The sequence below is a fragment of the Microcebus murinus genome, chromosome 13 (genome assembly GCF_040939455.1).
Source record: "Microcebus murinus isolate Inina chromosome 13, M.murinus_Inina_mat1.0, whole genome shotgun sequence".
Taxonomy (NCBI): domain Eukaryota; kingdom Metazoa; phylum Chordata; class Mammalia; order Primates; family Cheirogaleidae; genus Microcebus; species Microcebus murinus.
This window is the reverse complement of record NC_134116.1, coordinates 80,869,870-80,891,322: the sequence shown is the minus strand read 5'-3', so window position 1 is coordinate 80,891,322 and position 21,453 is coordinate 80,869,870. Positions and strand designations below refer to the sequence as shown.

General features: G+C 44.4%; 1 protein-coding gene across 1 annotated transcript in view; it reads right to left on the bottom strand.

Annotated features, from left to right (window-relative positions):
- CRYL1 (crystallin lambda 1) overlaps positions 1–21,453 on the bottom strand; it is a 91,087-nt gene that overhangs the window by 53,729 nt on the left and 15,905 nt on the right. Inside the window, exon 3 of the mRNA XM_012778651.3 lies at positions 8,652–8,778. Coding sequence (XP_012634105.1) covers positions 8,652–8,778 — 127 coding nt within the window. The remainder of the gene's footprint in view (positions 1–8,651; positions 8,779–21,453) is intronic.

Below are 21,453 nucleotides of genomic sequence, written 5' to 3'. Positions count from 1 at the left end.
CTTGCCCTTAAAAAGCATAAAAGAACAGTACGCAGGGATGACCGACCAGCCTAACTATAAGAGTACTGTAGCAGGAGCAGCTCTAAGGACATTGTTCTCTATATGATTATTTGACTTAGCTGATACAGCCACTCAACAGCCTCTTGCACAACCATTGAAGAACTGCAAATTCTAACAGAAAAGTGTTAAATATTCACTAATCTAAGCAGAATGATGCTGTACCTATGAAGACACACTGCAATTATAACTATAAAAAATATGTGAAAAAGGATTAGAGGTAAATATATAAAAATGTAACAAATGGGTATTGGAGTAACTGAATTAGTCATGTCTTCCCCTTTCCAGCACCCAAACTTTGTTTACAGTCTACTAAATATGAAATGTCCAATTTCAAATTAAAAGCATAGTTTATTATATCTCAAACAAGAAACAGTACAATAAATCAAAGTATCTGCCTAACTATCGACACAGTTTTGGCATCTTAACGGTAGCTTGTTTATGCCAGTAACAAAGAAGCCTGGAGAGCAAGTGGCGATGAAACTGCAAAAGGCGTTTTCCACAGCTTGTTGAGAACTGATTATTTTTCCTTGCGAGAAGTGGTCCAAAGCCTGGAAGAAGTGGTGGTCAGGCCAGGCACGGTGGCTCACGCCTGTAATCCTAGCACTCTGGGAGGCTGAGGCGGGCGGATTGCTCGAGGTCAGGAGTTCGAAACCAGCCTGAGCAAGAGTGAGACCCCGTCTCTACTATAAATAGAAAGAAATTAATTGGCCAACTAATATATATAGAAAAAATTAGCCGGGCATGGTGGCGCATGCCTGTAGTCCCAGCTACTCAGGAGGCTGAGGCAGCAGAATTGCTTGAGCCCAGGAGTTTGAGGTTGCTGTGAGCTACGCCACCACACTCACTCTACTCTGGGCAACAAAGCAAGACTTTGTCTCAAAAAAAAAAAAAAAGTGGTAGTCAGTTGATGCAAGGCCTTGTGAATACAGTGGATGACAGAGTTTCCAAGTCCAGCCTCTGTAGTTTGAGCAGCGTTGTTTGTGCGACATGTGGTCAAGTGTTGTCTTGCAAGAGGATCAGCCTGTCTTTATTGACCAATTTCAGCTGCTTAATCACAAGCATCTTCATCATTTCATCCAATTGGTGGTGGTAGACATCTGCTGTAATGGATTGACCAGTTTTCATGAAGCTGTAGTGGATAATACCAGCACAGGACCACCAAACAGACACCATTAGCCTTTTTTTTTTTTTTTTTTTTTTTTTTTGAGACAGAGTCTCACTCTGTTGCCCAGGCTAGAGTAAGTGCCGTGGCGTCAGCCTTGCTCACAGCAACCTCAAACTCCTGGGCTCAAGCAATCCTCCTGCCTCACCCTCCCGAGTGGCTGGGACTACATTTACATGCCACCATGCCTGGCTAATTTTTTCTATATATTTTTAGTTGTCTAATTTCTTTCTATTTTTATTAGAGACGGGGTCTCACTCTTGCTAAGGCTGGTCTCGAACTCCTGAGCTCAATCCACCTGCCTCGGCCTCCCAGAGTGCTAGAATTATAGGGGTGAGCCACTGCACCCGGCATAGATCCCAATATTACTTAAAAAAATAAGACATATTTAACTCTTTATAAAAATTTACTATACCATTTGCAGTTTGGTATGAAGGAAATGAGACAAGATACCAAAATTGAAAGGTAAAGTAAGCTGGGCACAGTGGCTCATGCCTATAATCCTAGCACTTTGGAAGGCAGAGGCAGGATGACAGCTTGAGGCCAGGAATTCAAGACCAGCCTGGGCAAAAAAGCCAGACCCCCATCTTCATAAAAATTAACAGTGTGGTGATACATGCCTGTAGTCCCAGCTACTTGGGAGGCTGGGGCTGCAGTGAGCTATGATGATGCCACTGCATTCTAGCCTGGGCAACAAGGCAAGATTTTGTCTCCTTAAAAGAAAAAAGAAAGAAAAAGGAAAAGTAGAAATTCAGACTGCCCTGTTGCCTTTTGCTATTCTGCTCCAGCACATCTAACTTCATACTCAACCCCACAGGGTACGGGCCAAAGAGAACATAGCACTGTTGAATATTCTCCTAATGCTCTCACAGCATTTGGTATCTTGTTCTCTGCAAGACACCAAACTCAAAAGGCTGCATAATGTATGATTCCATTTCATATAACATTCTTGGAAAAGGAAAAACCCCAGGGACAAACACATCAGTGGGGGTCAAGGCCTGGGGAAGGGGGAGAGGAGATTAACCGCAAGGAAGGGTCCCTGGGGGCAGCAGGAACACTCTACAGCCTGCCTGATGCTGGTCTCCCATGTGACCATGTGCAAACACACAGCCCTACACGCTAAAACAGGTTATTGTACGTGAACTATACCTCAGTAAACCTAATTTTATAATTTTTAAGAAAACCACAGAATAGAAAAAGTGAAATTCCAGTTTCAATGGAACACTTACACTCCTGTAAGTCCAAGGCTGGCCATCCATGTGCCTGATGCTACCTGAACCCCACCCCACTCCTACACCAAAAGGAGGGCTATTCTGGGCCTCAGTGAACCAAGACCAAGAGTCCAACAAGCTTCTATCCTTTTATAAAATATCTAAGTTTCAGAAATGTTACTGGTATTCATGAACACTACTTCCTGTAACCACTGACAAGTGTCTGAAATGCCTCATCAGAATGACTAGCACTTGCTAAATCTTAAAGGTAAAGTTTAGATGCAAATTCTGATCATCTATATGGACCATATCAACTTTACTTCTAGATTTCAGCTGTCATCCTGAGATTGTGTAAGAAAACCCCAATTTAACTTCCTAACTGTATAAACAATTCCCCTGGCTCTTACCAGCCCGAGATCTCCAGTCTTAAATTCCAGAGATTAGATGACGCCTCTGCATGGCGGCTAATGAGCCTTAATGCTCTTTAAGAGTCAAGACTTGAGACAGGCTTTTCAGAATAAACTTATTTTTCCAACACAGTAGATTTTCTTGCCAAGCAAGATTTGATTTCAAAATTGCACTAAGTTCTAGAAATTCAGGTTTCTTTCTTGTACGCTCCCACATTTCAGCAGAGTATTAGGAAACTCTCTGACCCATGCTCCCGCCCTCTAGGGTTTGGATAGAAAACAATGTACCAGGGAGAATTATACTCACAGTGGTAGGGCTCTGGCCCTCTGGGACCCGACAGATCCTACAACAGGATTGCTTTTAGTTGAAGAATTGTGGCAAGCAACCTATGAAAGTGTGTGTGTCTCCACAAGTTCCGTATCCTGCTTTTGAACAATTCCCTAAAATAATAATTTTCTTTTTGTAAGACAACTGCAGCAACGTGAATGGAAGTGGAGGTCACACTACATTAAGTGAAGTAAGCCAGGCACAAAAAGACTAAGGCTGCAAGTTCTCACTCCCATGTGGGAGCTAAACACATGGCCCTCATGGGGGTAGAGAGTGGAATAGCGGTTACCAGAGGCCAGGAAGGGAAGGGGAAGAGGGAGGAGGAAGGGAAGGGGAAGAGGGAGGAGGAAGGGAAGGGGAAGAGGGAGGAGGAAGGGAAGGGGAAGAGGGAGGATGAAGAGAAGGTCTACCTAGAAGGAATAAGTTCCAGCATTCGGCAGTACAGTGAGGAAATTATGGTCAACAACAATTTATTATATATTTCAAAATAGCTGGAGAGAACATGAACATCTATAATGTTCCTGACATGAAGAAAAGATAAAACGTTTGAGGTGATGCTATCTCAATTACCATGATCAGATCATTACACAGTGTATAAATGCATCAAATACACATGGATCCCCCAAATATATACAGCTATATCAGTAAAAATTTGAGAAAACTGTCTCCAAATAGCCTAGTTTTTCTACAATGAGAATTTGTCCTCGTGCAAATCAGAAAAAGGAGTCGTAGGAGCAGACAAGAGCAGCACTAGCAGCTAGCAAGACACCTACAGGCTCTAGGGTGAGGATATGCCTGGGGCCGGGTGAGCAGTCCTTGCTCGGCAGATGCTTTGGAACTTCAGCAGTATTGGCATCTTTAGATGGAAGGCTCTTCCAGGTTTGACATCAAATGATATCGCAATTTTTTAAGGCCAAAAATTATATTTCTAAACAAATCACACAGCAAGAAATAGTCTAAGTTTTAAATAAAAACCATGATACAAAATTTCATTTGCAGTATTATCTCAAGTAGGTTAGAGATAAATAGGATAATTGGAAAAATACAAATACACAAATATACTAGACAGTTTCAGACTAAGACCAAAGCAGGATTTTCCTAAGCTTTCTTTATAGAAATGTTTAATTCTTTAAGAGATATATATATATATATATATTTTTTTTTTTTTTTTTTTTGAGACAGAGTCTCACTTTGTTGCCCAGGCTAGAGTGAGTGCCGTGGCGTCAGCCTGGCTCACAGCAACCTCAATCTCCGGGGCTCAGCGATCCTACTGCCTCAGCCTCCCGAGTAGCTGGGACTACAGGCATGTGCCACCATGCCCGGCTAATTTTTTTTATATTTTTAGTTGGTCAATTAATTTATTTCTATTTTTGGTAGAGACGGGGTCTCGCTCAGGCTAGTTTCGAACTCCTGACCTTGAGCAATCCGCCCGCCTCGGCCTCCCAAAGTGCTAGGATTATAGGCGTGAGCCACCACGCCCGGCATTTAAGATATATTTTTAACATTCCAGTTTGTTATAAATACTAATGCCACTTAACACGGTACAGCATTAGGTACCATGTTGGTAGGTTTTGTTTGGGGGGGTTTCATTTATTTAGGTTGGTGCAAAAGTAATTGTGTTTTTGGACCGTGAATTTTAAATCATTATAACCAGGCTCAAATGCATCTTTATTAATAAAAATAGTAACCATTACATCAACACATGTTTGCAACAAGAAATAAGTTTGTTTATTCCTATGGAGTAAAATTCTCTGCTTTGGGATTCAACGAACTCTTGGAAAGCATTTTCTGCATCCTGCTGGTTGTGGAAGCATTTTCCTTGCAAAAGGTTGTCACGATGCTTGTAGAAGTGGTAGTCGGTTGGCGAGAGGTCAGGTGAACATGGTGGATGAGGCAAAACTTCACAGCCCAATTCGTTCAACTTCTGAATCACTGGTTGTGTGCCGTGCAGTGGGGTGTTGTCATGGAGAAGAACTGGCGCTTTCTGTTGACCAATGCCAGCTGCGTGCATTGCAGGTTTCCATGCATCTCGTTGATTTGCTGAGGAGACTTCTCAGACGTAATGGTTTTGCCAGGATTCAGAAATCTGTAGTGGATCAGACAGGCAGCAGACTACCAAACAGTGAGACCATGACCTTTTTTTGTTGCAAGTTTGGCTTTGGGAAGTGCTTTGGAGCTTCTTCTTTGTCCAACCACTGAGGTGGTTGTTGCCAGTTGTTGTATAAAATCCAATTTTCATCACCTAGTCACACAGTCCTATCAAGAAATGGTTTGTCATTGTTGCATAAAAGAAGAGAAGATGACACTTCAAAACGATTTTCTTTTATTTTCAGTCAGCTCAGGAGGCACCCACTCATTGAGCTTTCTCACTTTTCCAATTGGCTTCAAATGTGGAATGACCATAGAATGGTCGACCTTAAGTTCTTCAGCAGCTTCTCATGTGGTTGTAAGAGGATCAGCTTCGATGACTGCTCTCAATTGGTCGTTGTCAACTTCCAATGGCCAGCCACTGTGCTCCTCATCTTCAAGGCTCTCGTCTCCTTTGCAAACTTCTCGAACCCCCACTGCACTGCACGTTCGTTAGCAGATCCTGGGCCAAATGTGTTGTTGATGCTGCGAATTGTCTCTGCTGCTTTATGACCCATTTTGAACTTGAATAAGAAAATTGCTCAAATTTGCTTATCTAACATCATTTCCATAGTCTAAAATATATATAAAATAAACAGCAAGTAACACGTCATTAGCAAAAAAACAAAGTGAGAAATGTGCGTTAAAATGATGCATACCACATTTAAGAATGTATTCCAATATCAAATGGAAAATTTCCAAAATGCTAAAAGTACATTTACTTTTGTACCAACCTAAATACTAGTTTGGTAAACCTAAGATGAGACCCTAATATGCACCAGCTATAAGATTTGGAGGATAAAATATGCCCATCATATAAAGAAATGTGTAAACATACCCAAGAAAACTGGCAAAAATGAAATCTTGATTTTTTTTCCTTCCTCACCTTTCCTTCTGATTAGTTTCACTCTCCTACTACACACCTTCTTTAAAGGATTCTAATCAGGGTATAGATTGAAATCCAAACTCTATTTCTTTAAGGAAATATTTAAACAGTGTTTCTATGCATCACGCACTACCATAAGCACTTTACAGATTTCATTTCATCTGGGCCGCTCTTCAGGGTGGCATCCACGGCATCGTGCCTCACCCCTTCCCCATCCCTCCAATGGGCCAGTAACTTGGCCTCGCCAACCTCCCCAGGTGCCTAGACTATCCTCACAGGGACCTCTCACCCTTTGTTCATCTCTTCCCGAGACATGATCCCTATTTCTGCCTCCCCACCACTTCTCCAAAATCTACTTGTCAAAGGCCAGGACAAATCCTGCCTTCATTGAACCTTCCCAAACCCTCCTGGGTCAGAACTGTTCCCTTCACCCATTACACTCTGCGGTACTAGAGGTACAGTCTCTGAAGAACACAATCTCTCGCAGGAATTCCTAGTGGTTTACAGCACCCTTCTCTATCTTCCTCTCCCCACACTGCCTGGTTCCTTGTCCCTCTGCACGATAGATGCTGCTCAACACGCCACGCCCTATAAATATGGTCATTTCACCTACAAGACAAAGATAGACCTTAAAGAGCAGTCTTCAGTGGTGCCTACTATGCCCAGAACACCATACATTGCCCCATGTTATTTATTACCAAAATTATTATAAATGCCATGTTATCATTATCATTTACTATTTTCCATGTGCGAAGTACTGTGCTAAGCACTTTAAATGTCTTATAAGTTAGCATATCCCCTAAAATTATCCCTTAGAAGAAAGGCTCACCTTATAATCAAGTCATTACAATGGTCTCATATTGCAGAGGGTTCTATAGTTTTTGAAAAACAATATTCTGTTTGATGAAGACACACGAGCCTGAACTAATTCAGTCATGCTAGTTTTAGGTGTTTATAACAATCATCTGATAAACTTTTTAAAAATGAGACAAGGAGATAAATTTAACAGATATATTCATTATTCCTAGGGCATAACTTTACAATTGCTATTGCTAGAAAATTTGTGAATAAGCTTTAGTAAGATCACTTTCTGGAAAAAAAAAAGCAACACAGCAAGTTGTCACACTGTGGACCCACAAGTATATTATTAAGGGAGGAAAACACGTAAGTGTTTGAGAGTTAGTGATTGAGGATACAATTCCAGTGCTAACATCACAGAGGGATTCGGAAAGCTCTGTGTAGCAAGTATCTCCAAGGAAGCAAAGGTAACACACTCCGGGAAACTGCTGAGAGAGACAAAAAGCAGCTCTAATGAAGACACACATACTGGAGTTGGAGACACCAGTCCAGAGTTTCAATATAAGTGTTTTGTTACACGAGAAAGTAGAAATATTACAATGATACATGACATACTCACACTTCAGATCACATGCGGTAGCTAAACACTGTCCTTAAAAGCTAAACCCACGTGAAGAAGCCTCTCTGCCGTGACCAGGCCCCTCAGGGCACTGCAGCTCGGGAGGGCTGGAGCAGGCCGTCATCGATGCTCATTAAGGGAGCCCTTCTGGTCCCTTTTAGACCCTTCAATTTCACACAAACTTCACATCAAGAGATCCTGATGAGTATATTAGAGAGAGACGAAGACTTGAATGGCCCTCTCCTTGTGTTCCTTTGTGACACACATGTTAAATGAACTAGAAAAATGTGAGAGCCACAAACCTAGAACCTCCATCTCCCGTATCTGACCTGAGCCTTTGTGGTTTGCTCCCAAATTCTCAGCTGGAATATCCTCCTGGGAACAGCATGCGTTGTGCAAGTGTCAGAACACAAAATACCAAGGAGGAGTATTTGGGGAATAATGGCTCTTATTTTTAGGTAAATTTACTTAATCCTAATAGCAATAAGCGTAACCTTTCAAAAGACAACATTACGCCTCAGGGATCTTCCACGGGGCAGGAGCATCGGGAGGGCGGATGCCTGGAAGAGCACCGAGCCACGGCCACAGCGCCGGCTGCCTCTCGGGCGACCGCGCAGCTCTCCAGGCTCACCCCGCTGTGGACACAGCGCCCCCAGGTGTCTCTTTTTTAAAGTGAAGCTGTTGGATAGGCTACATGCAAATGAAAGGTTTTCTTTCAGGTAATTTAAGCTTTTATTCAATCACATATGAGAACAAAAATATAATTTTTTATTTAATAAGACGATAAAACAAAATAAAATAATGTTAGCAGTCAGATAATCTAGTCGTATTTTGCTCGAAACTGTAACCCCTCCGAACCATAACATCGTCACGGGTAGTTTGATGGGAACCTGTATTGGGGATGTTTTGAGGACCACATTTCCTACCATAGAAAACAGAATTCTTGACCTTGACGGTACAAAATGTCCACACCTTTCACTGCCCTGTTCTTCCAGAGGCTGGAAGGTGATCTCTTGAGCCATGCAGACCTGGGTGCCAAGGTCCTTAACTCACCTGAATGTGCACAGCGCCCTCTACTGCTTCTTGGAGACTAGAACAGCCACTGATGAGTGACACCTGCTCTTCCACACTCAAGGAGCCTTTCAGAGAACCTGCCTCCTCCAGCGACTTCAGGTCCTTCCTGCAAAGGAGTGGAGAATGATCACCGAGTATCCAAAACCAAATTAAAAAGCAAACAAAGCTCAACAACACGAATCACCAAGGAAATGCAAATAAAATCCACAATGAGAAGCTGCCTCACACCCATTAGGATGGCTATTACCAAAAAAATAGAAGTAACAAGCGTTGGCAAGGATGTGGAGGGACCAGAGATGTTGAGCACTGTTGGTTAGACTGTAAAGGGTGCGGCCACTATAAAAGATAGTATGGCGGTCCCCCCCCCCCCAATTAAAGTAGAATTACAATATGATCCAGCAATTCCACTTCTGGTTATTTACCCAAAATAATTTCAAGCAGGGTCTCAAAGAGACTTTTGCATACTCACATTCATAGTAGCATTATTCACAATAGCCAAGAGGTAGAAGCAACCTAAGTGTCCACTGACAGATGCACAGAAAAACGAAAAATGAAATGTTGTGCATACACACAACAGAATATCATGCAGCCGTAAAGGAGGAGGAAATTCTGACATATACTACAAACAGATGAATCTTGAGGACCTTACGCTATGTGAAATAAGCCAGACACAAAAGGGCAAATACTGTATGATTCTGCCGATAAGAGGTACCTACAGTGGTCAGAGTCAGAAACTTAGCATTGTCCCAGCCGCCAGGCACTGGGGTTGAGGGAATGGGGAGTTTGTGTTTAGTGGGTGAGGATGAAACACTCCGGGAGATGCACTACCATCACCTTCATTCAACAATGTAAACATACCTGACTGTACTTAAAAGTGGTTAGGAGAATAAATTTGTTATATATACTTTATCCAATTAAACTTTTAATTGAAATTTTGAAAAATAAAGGATGCCATAAGCCCTGAGGGTGGGGATTGGAAGCAGTGGTTCTTCACCCTCATGCCTGAGTCAGTCCCCAGGCATGGAAGGGTTGAAAGAAGGTGTCTTATCACCAGGGTGGGCTTCGTGGAGTGTGACCTGTGAGGTCCCTCAGGACCCTGAACTTGGAGGGGCCTATGCTGGGTTTGATGCTCTGCTGTCACCTTCTTAAAATTCTTATTAAATTTTGAACAAGGAGCCCCACATTTTCATTCGCACTGCGCTGTGCAATTTATGTAGACAGTGCTGCTTATATCTCATGACAGGTTAAATAAACCAGGCAGAATATGTGTACACACACACACGGCGGCCTAAGGAGCAACGCCCGTGCCTTCCAAAGAATTCTGTGGACTTTTTGCCAGTAAGTCAAATAATTTTTACACCATTTCATGTCACAGATTTTATCTGTGAGCTGTCAATGCTCCTTTAGCCAAAAGCTACCACTTGCAGTGGAACCAGTGGGGTCTGCGCGGCGAGGAAGACACACATCGTGCGTGGGGGCGCCATGGCACATCTCAGGGAGAGGGTGCCAGAGAAAGCCTGGAACTGGGGTTGGGCTTTGGTTGGGAGATTTGGAGGAGTGTCTCGGGAAGTGGGGCCCCCTAGATCGCATGCCGGGGCAACCTGAAGGTTGGGGAAGTCAGTTGATCTTATCCATATGGAGGGGAGGCCAGACCAGAGATAAAGCCGTCGCGGGGAAAGAAGTAGCAGTCTCTCATTTTGACCAAGAGAGTGGTGGGTCACATGCAGCCTTGTTTCTGTCTGTGCTTAGGCAAATTCATGAAGCAGCTTTGTGTTGCCTAATTCCGTCCCAGTCTAAGAATGACCCAGTCTGATGTTGCTTATGTCCGCCAGGTGAAGGCAAAAATTGCCAAGATACACTGAAATACAAATAGGTTTCTATAGTATCTTTAGCAAAAAGAAGCTTCAAGGAAAAGATGAGTCCTCTGCTGATCAGGCAGATGCAAAGTCTTTCCTGCTTACAAGTCAGCAAGGACAAAAAAGCAATTATAGGCATCACCACGCATGGGACCTGGGCTTACTTTTTTTTTTTTTTTTTTAAAGGAGGGGGAGAATGTATGAAGTTTTTCTCATGTAAATAATTTTGAAGATCTGCAATATATCAACTTAAAAACAAAACAAAACAAAACAAAAAACACCTTACAATAAGTCCCAAAAATGGCTGTCTTATTTTGGAGGACAAGCATGCAGAGGTCCCTCCTGAGACCTCATCACCCACAGAGCAGCTCAACGCTGGGTACCCAATATCCCTGACCACCCTCAATGGGCAGGTATTCTTAAGTTTTTACATACAACTAATTCCTTAAAGTAGAAGCTTATAAAATAATGAGAAATACACAAAACAAAGCGTGTGTCTGAGCCAGTTCACCAGAAAGTGTATATTCATTGTATACGGCGTTGTGAGGTGCCTTAGCAACAGATTAGTTAAGATTTAAAAGTTTGATGGCTAAAATCCAGAAAGCTGGTTCAAGGTAAGTGCCAGCAAATAGATATCTGAAACACCATTGAGGAAAATACAGCAGAAATGGTTACAAGAAAAGGTTCCCTACTAAGATAAAAGGGAAAGGCAAAAGTTCACAGGTCAGAGGTTCGCGTGAGCACACATCAGCGACGCCCGGCAAACCTCCCGCGGGGAGACCGAGCGCCTGTTCCCAGTAATATCAGGGAAGAGCACTGTGTGACGAGAAGGCCATTTCTTTCCCATTTCACAGTATATGTCTGATCCAGGTTTCAAAAATGTTTAGTTATACAACTCTAAATATATGGAAAACCCTTGAACTGTACACTTTAGATTAGCCCATTGCATGATATGTAAATTGTATCTCAGAAAAGGTGGTGTACCCGTTTCCTATTGCTGCTGTAACCAATTATCACAAACTCAGTGGCTTGGAGAATATAGATGTACCATCTTACTGCTCTGGTCAGAAACCTCAGCGAGGCGGACACCACCGTGGCCGCGGGGCTGCCCTCCTGCTAGAGGCGCCAGGGTGGGGTCCATCCCTTGCCTTTTCTGGCTTCCAGAGGCCACCTGCACCACTGGCCCATGGCCCCCTGTACCGTTCACAGCCAGCAGTCTGTACTCCTGCCTATGTTCTGTCATCACATCTCCTTTGACTTTCCTGCCTCCTTTTGTCCCTTACGAGGACCCTTGTGACTACATCGGGCCAACCCAGGAAACCCCCTCATCTTGCCATCCGTAATGGAATCACATCCACAAAAATCCCTTTTGCCATGTAAGGAAACATTCCCAGGTTCCAGAGATGAAGACATAGACATCTTTGGGGGAGCCATTATTCTGCCTACCATACCCGCGTAAAAAAACTTTCAGAATATGTAATGTATATAAGAATATCCTATATAATCAGTGTCCAAATTATGCTTGTATAATAAGAGGACTTACCTAGTAAAGCCACTGCAGATATCATCCCACTATATTCTGACCTCCACTGGCTGTTGAGAAATTGTCAACTTGTCATTCCTTTATAAGTAATCTGTCTTTTCTCCCTGTTTTTAACTTTCCCCCTTGTGGCGTGGTGTTTGACAGTTTCACAATGCTGTTCCTGGGTACAGACATGCTTTCTATTTATCCTGCTGGGGATACTTCGTTATTCCAGAATCTGAGGATTTGTGTCTTTGACGTGAACTCTTAATCAGATCTTCACAGATTACTTCCTTCCCTGTTCTCTAAGTCTTTCAGAACTCTAGTGACATGGATGTTAGACATTCTATCCTCCATGTTTCTTAACCACTTTTCCACATTTTCATCTCTTCATCTCTCTGAATTGCATTTTAAATAATATCCTCTGCTCCGATTTCAGTTCAGTACGCTCAAAATGCCCGTTTCTCATGACTTTGGGGGTTTGGCTTATGAGTGTTCACTGAACACCAAGGATCCCATGAGCGTTGCTTACGGTACGTTGCTCTGGAGATGACAGCATTTTACTTCTGCCAGGCACTCGGGGGCTGCCAACCAAGGAACCTTGGCGTGGGGTATTCCAGACCACACAGGCAGTGTGAATTTGGACTCCAGTACTTTGAGAGCTGCTTCATGGTTATAAATCCTCAGAGAAACACTTCCTCCCTGATACCCAGAGTCAAGGCCAAAACAGACAAACCTCCACTTGCAGATGAGTGATTTTTGTCTTAACTGTCCCTTTCACTGAGGATGTAGCCCTTTGGGAACTCTGGCTTCAGTCACGGGTCTCCAGTCCATGCCCTCACCTTGCGCATAAGGCAGGCCGGACGACCAAAGCTCCAGATGAGCAGGACTGGTCAGTGTCCTTGGAGCAGCCACCAGCTCCAGCGCTCAGACCGCCAGGACTGGTGCTCCCACGGGAGCCTCTGGGACTTTCCATTATGTTCTTGCCAGCTCACAGTGCATCATTTTAAAACACCTCTAATATTACCCAATATTTTTAAGTATTTTGAAGGGGAAAGGGTTTTCAGGATACTCACTATGCCATATTGCCAGAAACGGAATTTTAGACCATTTCTTCAAAGTCCAATATACCTAGGTACTATGCATAGTTGACATTTCCTGAGAAAAGGGAAATATTTACCTTCTTCATTTTATTAACAATAAGTTATTCAATGTGAAAATGATCTCTACCACACAAATTTATAACACACAACTATTAACTAATTACATCATGGTTCTTGTCCATATGTGCAGAGAAGAAAACACTACTGATTTTTAGGGTTATCCTAGTTTTGCAATTTGAAAAAAAATATCTGTAATTCAAGAATTCACTCAAATCTAATAAATTTAGCTTTAAAAACAATTAGAGATACTGATGAAATAAATCAAGACAAAAAAGATGTTTCTTTTTTATTTAATCTCACCTATTCATTTTGGTGCCAAAGAAATCGTGGCCCAAAGAGGTTAGACTCGCCAGGACTCCAGGCTGTCAGAAGCTCGACCCACTAACCCCAGTCTCTTCCTCCTAGGGCACAGTTAACAGGATCCACTCTTCCTTACTAACTTCCTGCCAAAACACACTGTCTCTCGTTAAAAATAAAAATCTTGTCTGACGGGATTTACTTACAGGACCAACTGGCACAATTTATCGGCTTAAAATCTGAAGATTCGGGGCACCCAACAGAGCAAAGAGGACAGGAGGCGCTTGCACCCACTCCTCCCGAGTGCTAACCCGCTCCCCAGCCTGTGGGCCTGCGCTTGGACTACGCGGCTCCGCTGTCCCTTCAGGGCCCCAGTGAACCTGGAAACCCCTCTCCCCTTTCAGGACCTCGCGACCAACAGGCGTGCCACGCCGGGTCGCCGAGCCAACGCCGGGCTTCACAGGCTGCACCCAGGACGGGAAGCTGAGCAGAGGCGGCGTCCAGGGCTGGCCAGCGCCCGGCTGCAGAACAGCCCCAGGGGGGCCTGCGCCTCGTGGCGACTGGGCGGACCGAGATGAAGACCGCACGGTGCGGGGCTGGGCGCGGGGGGCAGGAGCAGCAAAACGCAGGGCTTCGCCGAAGGACCTGCTGGGAGTTGCCAGGGCTGCCGTCCGGCCGCCAGAGGCTCGGGTGTCCCCGGACGACGTCCGTTTCCGCGACAGAGCCGAAGCTGCGGACGGCTCGCGGTCCTCCCCGCCTGGCCCCGCCATCCGCCCTGCTCGAGGGGGAGGCGGAGCGCGTCCGCCTTGCTCCGAGCTTGCGCAGGCGCGTGTGTCCCCTCGTCCTCCGCCTTTTCTCCAGAAACACCGAGTGGGACCAGATGACCGACGGCACGCGAGGTCCCTCGCGCCTCCGGGGATGCCGCCGTGCAGCCAGAGGGCGCCGGCGAGCAGCTGCGATGCACAGCTCCGCCTCTAGAGGGCAGTCTAACACTAAGACAGAATATCTACACCCTAACTTCAGCTAAGTTTCTATTTTAAATTGCAGAAAAGGAAATGTTAACAATTCAAACTGTAGGGTAGGATATGGGTGATTTTTAGCTTTTTATGTTTTTTTCTTGACGTTTCTTCAAAAGGAACATTTAAAAATATAAAAATAGTGGAGAAATTGGAACCCCTGTGCACCAATAGTGGGAATGTGAAATGGTGCAGCTGCTATGGAAAATAGTATGGTGGCAACTTAAAAAATTCAAATAGAACTACCATATGATCCGGCTACCCCACTTCTGGGTCTATATCCAAAGGAACCAAAAGCGGGATCTCAAAGATCGCTGCACACCCACGTCCATAGCAGCTTGTTCACAATAGAGCAAAGATGGAAGCATCCCAGATGTCCACTGACAAATGGATAAACAAAATGTGGTACAAGCAATGAAATATTATTCAGCATTAAAGGGAAAGAAACGCCTGTCATATGCCACAACATGGATTAAACTATCACTTATTATGCTAAGTGAAATAAGCCAGACACAAAAGGACAAATACTTTGATTCCACTTACATGAGATACCCTGAGTGTCAAAATCATAGAGACAGAAAGCAGAATAGTGGTTTCCAGGGAAAACTTCTCTCCACAGGAGAAGAGGAGAGTGGGGAGTCATTGTTTAATTGGCCCAGAGTTTTAGTCTTTTAGACAAAAAGTTCCAGAAATTGATTGCACAATTATGTGAATGCATTTAATACTAAACTGCACATTTAAAAACAGTAAAGATGGCCAAACTCCACGTGAACTAGAATTCAGAAACTGATTTAGGGAACAATCAACTTGTAGATTTTATAGAATCAGAGAATAATTTTGGCTAGTATATTCCAATTGATTCATGTAATGACCTAGGTCTTAGATCTCAAATCACACAGGGTAAATAAATCACATATATTTATCTCTGCTCCCTCTACACCCCAGATGAGGAAACAGAGTAGGCGAGTTACCCAGCTATGAAGAAGGACTGAGCCAGATCCAACTGCAGAGCTCGCGGCCTGCATCCCTGAGCCACACTGACCCCCTGTGCACCCCTCATCTATTTTCATGCTTCACTGCCTGTTTCCCAACTACAGCAGGACTCCACCCACAATGCAAACCCCTGAGGAATAAAGGTCACAGTTTATGTTTTTTTATCTTATCAGCCTGTCATGAACCCTCAAGACAATTCCTGGCAGGGTTTTTGCCTCCCACCTGTTCCCTAAGGTCTGAGGATCTGAGGCAGCTAAAGTCAGGGAGAGGCGGGCAGAGGTGGAGTACCAGGTAAGATTAAGCTTACAGAGGTGAGTCTCCTTGGCTTCTAGGACGCTGTGTAATCTGCTTTGACAGGGACAGAGCCAGACTTCACCGAGTGCCCAACAGATGGCTCCAACTACACACGGACGAGCTAAGCTGAGCCAGCACAAGAGCCTTGAATTAAGTCACCACGATGTGAAAGAGCCAGAACACAAGCTGAACAACGCACCCCATGTACCCGGCAGAACAGCACGTGGACACCAAAAGTCACGGCAAGTGTTTTGAAAGCTGAGGGGAGGGCAGAATACAAAACATTTCAGAGACTGTAAAATCGCAAATGCCTTTCCCCGAAGACTATCTCCAGTGTGCCCAGGGCCCCACCCGCCCCATCGTTCCCCCCTTACCTGCCCAGGCCCTTAGACTTCGGAAGCTAAAAGCCTCTGCGTGGGGCATGTGAACTTAAATGTCCCGAAGGAAGAAAACACTGCCCACAGGAGGGCCATGGGGCGGCCGGCAGGGTCCCTGCCCTCGCACCTTCTCCCCTTCCTCACTCAGCTCTCCTCCCTCCAGGCTGGTGGTGACGGTGAGATCCTGGGGCAGCGAGAGGAGCAGGGCAGGAGAGGGCTTGCGTCAGCCACAAAGTTTACGCTGAAGTATCAGGCACTGGCCCAGTTAATAAAAGTGGTGTTTTGGTTTCCTGTTTGTCATTGTCAGAAACGTCACAGGGAGACAAGGATCCGATAAGAGAGGACTCACACCATTCTTGAGTACTACACATCCCTAATACCACTGCACCATCACAGCGCTGCTGTCGCTGCTAACATGTACGCACCCACCCAGCGCCCAGGATGACGTAAGTGTGCACCCTCAGAAGGTTCTGGGACGGTCACTCGTAATCCTGCCATCTAGAGAGAGTCAAGGTGTTCTGACTTCTCCCCGGTTTTGTAGATGTACAGCTAGCATATGTGGCTTTCGCAAATCAGATAACGCAGAACTATTTGTTTGGGAAGAAAAATAAACAAGGGGAAAGTGAAGCAATTATTTGCTCTGTCCTAATGATGGCCAAGTAACAGCAGGATCTGTGAACACACAGATAAGTCAGGTTGAATAACCCTGGCTGAACCCACAGCCGTGAACTTCCAGCCACAGGCCTCAGATCACTCCTGAACTTCTGTCAACCTGTCTCCCTGTTCCTTCCTTCTAGGTAATTAAACAACTACAGGCTTTTGCCCAGGGAGAGGATTTGTGTTTCTCCATTTATTTAGGTCTTCTTTGCTATCCCCTTCAATAAAATTGAAGGAATTTCTCCATGACTGTCTTCTACTTTTTACAAATATTTATACCCAGATTACTTATGTTTGTTGGTAATGGTAATACATTTTTTAATGTGTTTTCTAACCATGTGTTGCCAGTATAAAGAAATGCAATTGATTTTTTTTTCCTTCAACATGTCATGTGCTTTCTCCATCCTTGGAATTTTACCTACTAAGTCTATATTCAAATTTTACCTTTTCCATGAAGCACTCACTTTTCATTTGACTGGAACTGCCCAACGTCTCCTGAAACCTTATGGCATGTTTGTTATCACTCATATGTCCCTGATCTATTTCCCTAATTGGGTGGGGAGATAGTAAATAGGTTGTGTGGGTCACATGGTCTGTCACAACTACTTGTAAACTTAAAGCAGCCATAGATGGCCAGTAAACAAATGGGGGTTTTATTTATCAAATAAAACTATAATACGTTCCATAGAACGGGAACTGATAGTTCTGCATGGCTTCTTATAAGAGTGGAATTCCCCCGAGAGCAGGAAAGCTGTGGAAAGACAAACCCACAAACCCCAGACCCTAGAATCGGCAGAGGTTCCCAACCTCAGACCAGACCAAGGCTCAGTGTATCTGTTACCAACTACCTACTGCCACCGTCCCGGGGGTCAGCGATCTTGGCTGGGCTTGTCACGTGCGTGGCTGCCATGAATGGCGGGTTGCCTGGGGGCTACTGGCCTAGGATGGCTCCCTCACCTGTCTGGCAGTTGGTGCTGTGTTGGCTGGTGCTGGCTTAGAGCTGGGCCACAGTCTCTAGCTGACCAACAGGACACAGGAGGGAGGAAGGGCCCCTGACAGCACATGAGGGCACCCCAACGCACAGGCGGCCTCTGCTGCATGTGCTGTGCTTGCTAATGGCCCACTGGCCACGCAAGCCTGTGGCCAAGCCCAGACTTGGCGGGGGAGGGGGGACGGCGGGGGTGGGTGGGGGGTGTTGAGAGTAGCAAAGTCACATTGCAAACAGAGTGCAGGCAGAAATGGGAGCAATTTGTGATCTGCCATGCTCAGTTATGCTAGCCAAAGGTATGTTACCGACTAAGAAAACTAAATTTCAAATCAGGGAAAGAGACCGATCCAGAGAAATCCAGATCAAAACAGAGTTCAAGGTGTCCAGGTAAGGTCAGAGCCCTGATTACTGAGAAGTTCAGTCACTGAGGAACAAGAGTACAGGGCAGCTACCTAGTTCCAGAGATCACTTCTGGTGGTTTACTAGCTCCTAGTCCATTCAGAAAGCTGGTTCATTTTTAGGTGAACCTGAGTACCAGAGTGACCATCTACAGACCACCAGAGAGAGATGGCAGCAGAGAAACTGACATGGAAAGCTGCGGGTACCTGAAGATGGTGATTTCGGATTGGGGCTCAGGCCAGACAAGGCAGCCTGTTCTGCCCCTGGAGTCAGGGTGATCACCAAGATATCAACATGGACAGCCATGGTGTCCATGGGTGTCCTGGCCCGTTGGGGGTGGTCCTAGTCTCTTGAGGGCTAGAATGGCCCACCCAGTACATGGAAATGAGACTAGCTCCAAATGTATAAGTAAAACATTCCTGAGCTATGGGTTTACATTACAACTTTGTTTACTTGGTTTTTCTTCTTGAACACTGCATCCATGCTCTGACATCCTTACCTAAACCAAACATGCAGCAAGCACTGGGCACACAATGGAAGGCAAAGTAGTGGAGTATCTGCTAATAAGGTTTCCCAGGGTCAAGCTGCCTTTCTATGATGAAATACAAACACTCAGTGTTTTTAGTTTTTCCTTGTGCTACCCTGTTACAAAAAGATTAGTCTTGGATGACAGCTTTTTTGTTTCGACCATTCACTAAGATCCCTTGGCATGGAATGAGTTGTGATAATTTCTTTAATCTTCTAATTCCTTAAATTGAAAAAAAAATTAACTTCATTTAATTTAACTTCATTTCTACAAGTTCAGAATGCAGATGTACCATGTCTGCTGCTTAACAAGATTGACATCTAACAGGTCTAACACACACAAAATTTCTACACATAAGTAGTGAAATTTCAACCACATATTTTCAACTATGAAATGTTGAAAAGAATCAGATATGGGAAGTGAGCCAGACTGCAAGGTGAAACAGATTGTGGGGAAAACATCTATGAGAAACACGGCCAGACTTTTGAGACTCTAGAAAAGGTTCCTGTGACCCTGTTACAACCACTGAGTTAATGCCTCGCATGTTCTAGGCTCCGGGGACAAGAAACATGCATGTTGTTTCTTTCCGCATTCATGACCACTACAGAGACCACATGACATTAATTAGTGAGGGACACTGGGAGTGTAATGCAGTCTCTGTCCTCATGGAGCCCACGACCCACGGAGACCACAAAACAGTTTCGTGAAAGATGCTCATGGAGCACAAACTATTCTAACTCGTCAGTCAATCCAACACAATCAGGAAGGTAACATCATTGATACCTCTTGACAAGAGGATAAAGTCGGTTCTCCACAAATTCCTTTTTGCCTAATATATGGTCCAGGACATTTTAACCTCACGTTCCTGAACATGTAAGGACCACAGGCAATATACAATGATGATGTTGACAAAAGCTCACAGTCACTGTCAATCTGCAGGTGTCAAAACTCATCATATTGACCAAAATATTTACAAAAACAAGGTGTGGTCTCAATCCACTTACTTTGGATTCTCTGTACAGGAATGGCATGTTTTAAGATCTTGTGATTTAAGAAAGGGAAGCAGATTTACTCAAAAATTACTCAAGACAAAGAATTCAGTACTCCCTGGGGGCGGAGGGCAATATGACACGACTCAACCAGCTTTCCGGAAGCTATTTGCCAACAATAATTTGAGAAGGAAGAGGCAGTAGGTCACAAGATACCCCAAGATTCCCATTTCCTGCCAAAGTAGTATAACCGGTTCTGCATATTGATGTTAACTCAGCTTAAATGTATGTAAGTTATACAAACAGGAAGCCAGGCATGGTGGTACAGGCCTATAATCCCAGCTACTCAGGAGTCTTGAGGCAGAAGGATCACTTAAGCACAGGAGTTCGAGACCAGCCTGAGCAACATAGAGAGACCCCATCTCTAAAAAATAAAAATAGGCCGGGCGTGGTGGCTCACGCCTGTAATCCTAGCACTCTGGAAGGCCGAGGCGGGTGGATTGCTTGAGGTTGGGAGTTCGAAACCATCCTGAGCGAGACCCCGTCTCTACTAAAAATAGAAAGAAATTAATTGACCAACTAAAAATATATATACAAAAAATTAGCCGGGCATGGTGGTGCATGCCTGTAGTCCCAGCTACTCGGGAGGCTGAGGCAGGAGGATCGCCTGAGCCCAGGAGTTTGAGGTTGCTGTGAGCTAGGCTGACGCCACGGCACTCACTCTAGCCAGGGCAACAAAAGTGAGACTCTGTCTCAAAAAAAAAAATAAATAAAATAAAAATAAAAATAAAATTAGCTGGGCACATACCTATAGTCCTAGCTACTCAGGAGGCTGAGGCAGGTGGATTGCTTGAGCCCAGGAGTTTGCGGTTGCAGTGAGGTATGATGACATCACTGCACTTTAGCCTAGGCAACAGAGTGAGAGACTGTCTCAAACAAACAAAAAGAAATATAACTCTTAATAAAGCATAGGATAATAGCAAAGTCTTTAACCTGATTTTAAGAAAAAGAAAAAAACCAAAAACCTTATCCCCGACTTACTCCCTGCTGCCTGAAAGGACTTTAAAAGTGCCCAAAACCTTTAATGATATAATTAGGCTAAAAAATAATGCCTAAAATACAAATACCTCAGGAAATAGAACAAAGAACTTTTCAGTTAGGAACTTTGGGGTTTTCTTAGTTACAACTAAGTTGTAGTTGACTCCACAAAATAAAAGATGAAGCGATGCTAGAACTGAAGTCTAGGGTAGGGTGGGCAAACAGCCCTCAGGCCAAATCTGGTCCCCACCTGTTTTTATATAGCTTGTGAGACAGGATGGTCTTCACATTTTTAAAATGTTGAAACAAAGTTTTTTGAAACAATATTTTGTGACATATGAAAATTACATGAACAAAGTTCAGTGTTAGTCCATAAAATAAAGTTGGATTGGATCACAGCCACACCCATTTATAGCTGCTTATGGTCTACAGTGAGAAGCTGAGACTGACACCACAAGACCCACAAAGTCTGAAGTGTTGTTTCCAGCCCAGCCTGTACAGACCAGCCCTGTCAACCCTCATCTGGAGCTGAGACTGACACCACAAGACCCATGAAGTCTGAAGTGTTGTTTCCCGCCAGACCAGCCCTGTCAACCCTCATCTGGAGCCCAGAGGGGCCAGCGTAAAGCCTAACCTAGGCAGACATTCAGGGGTCTCCCCTTCCCT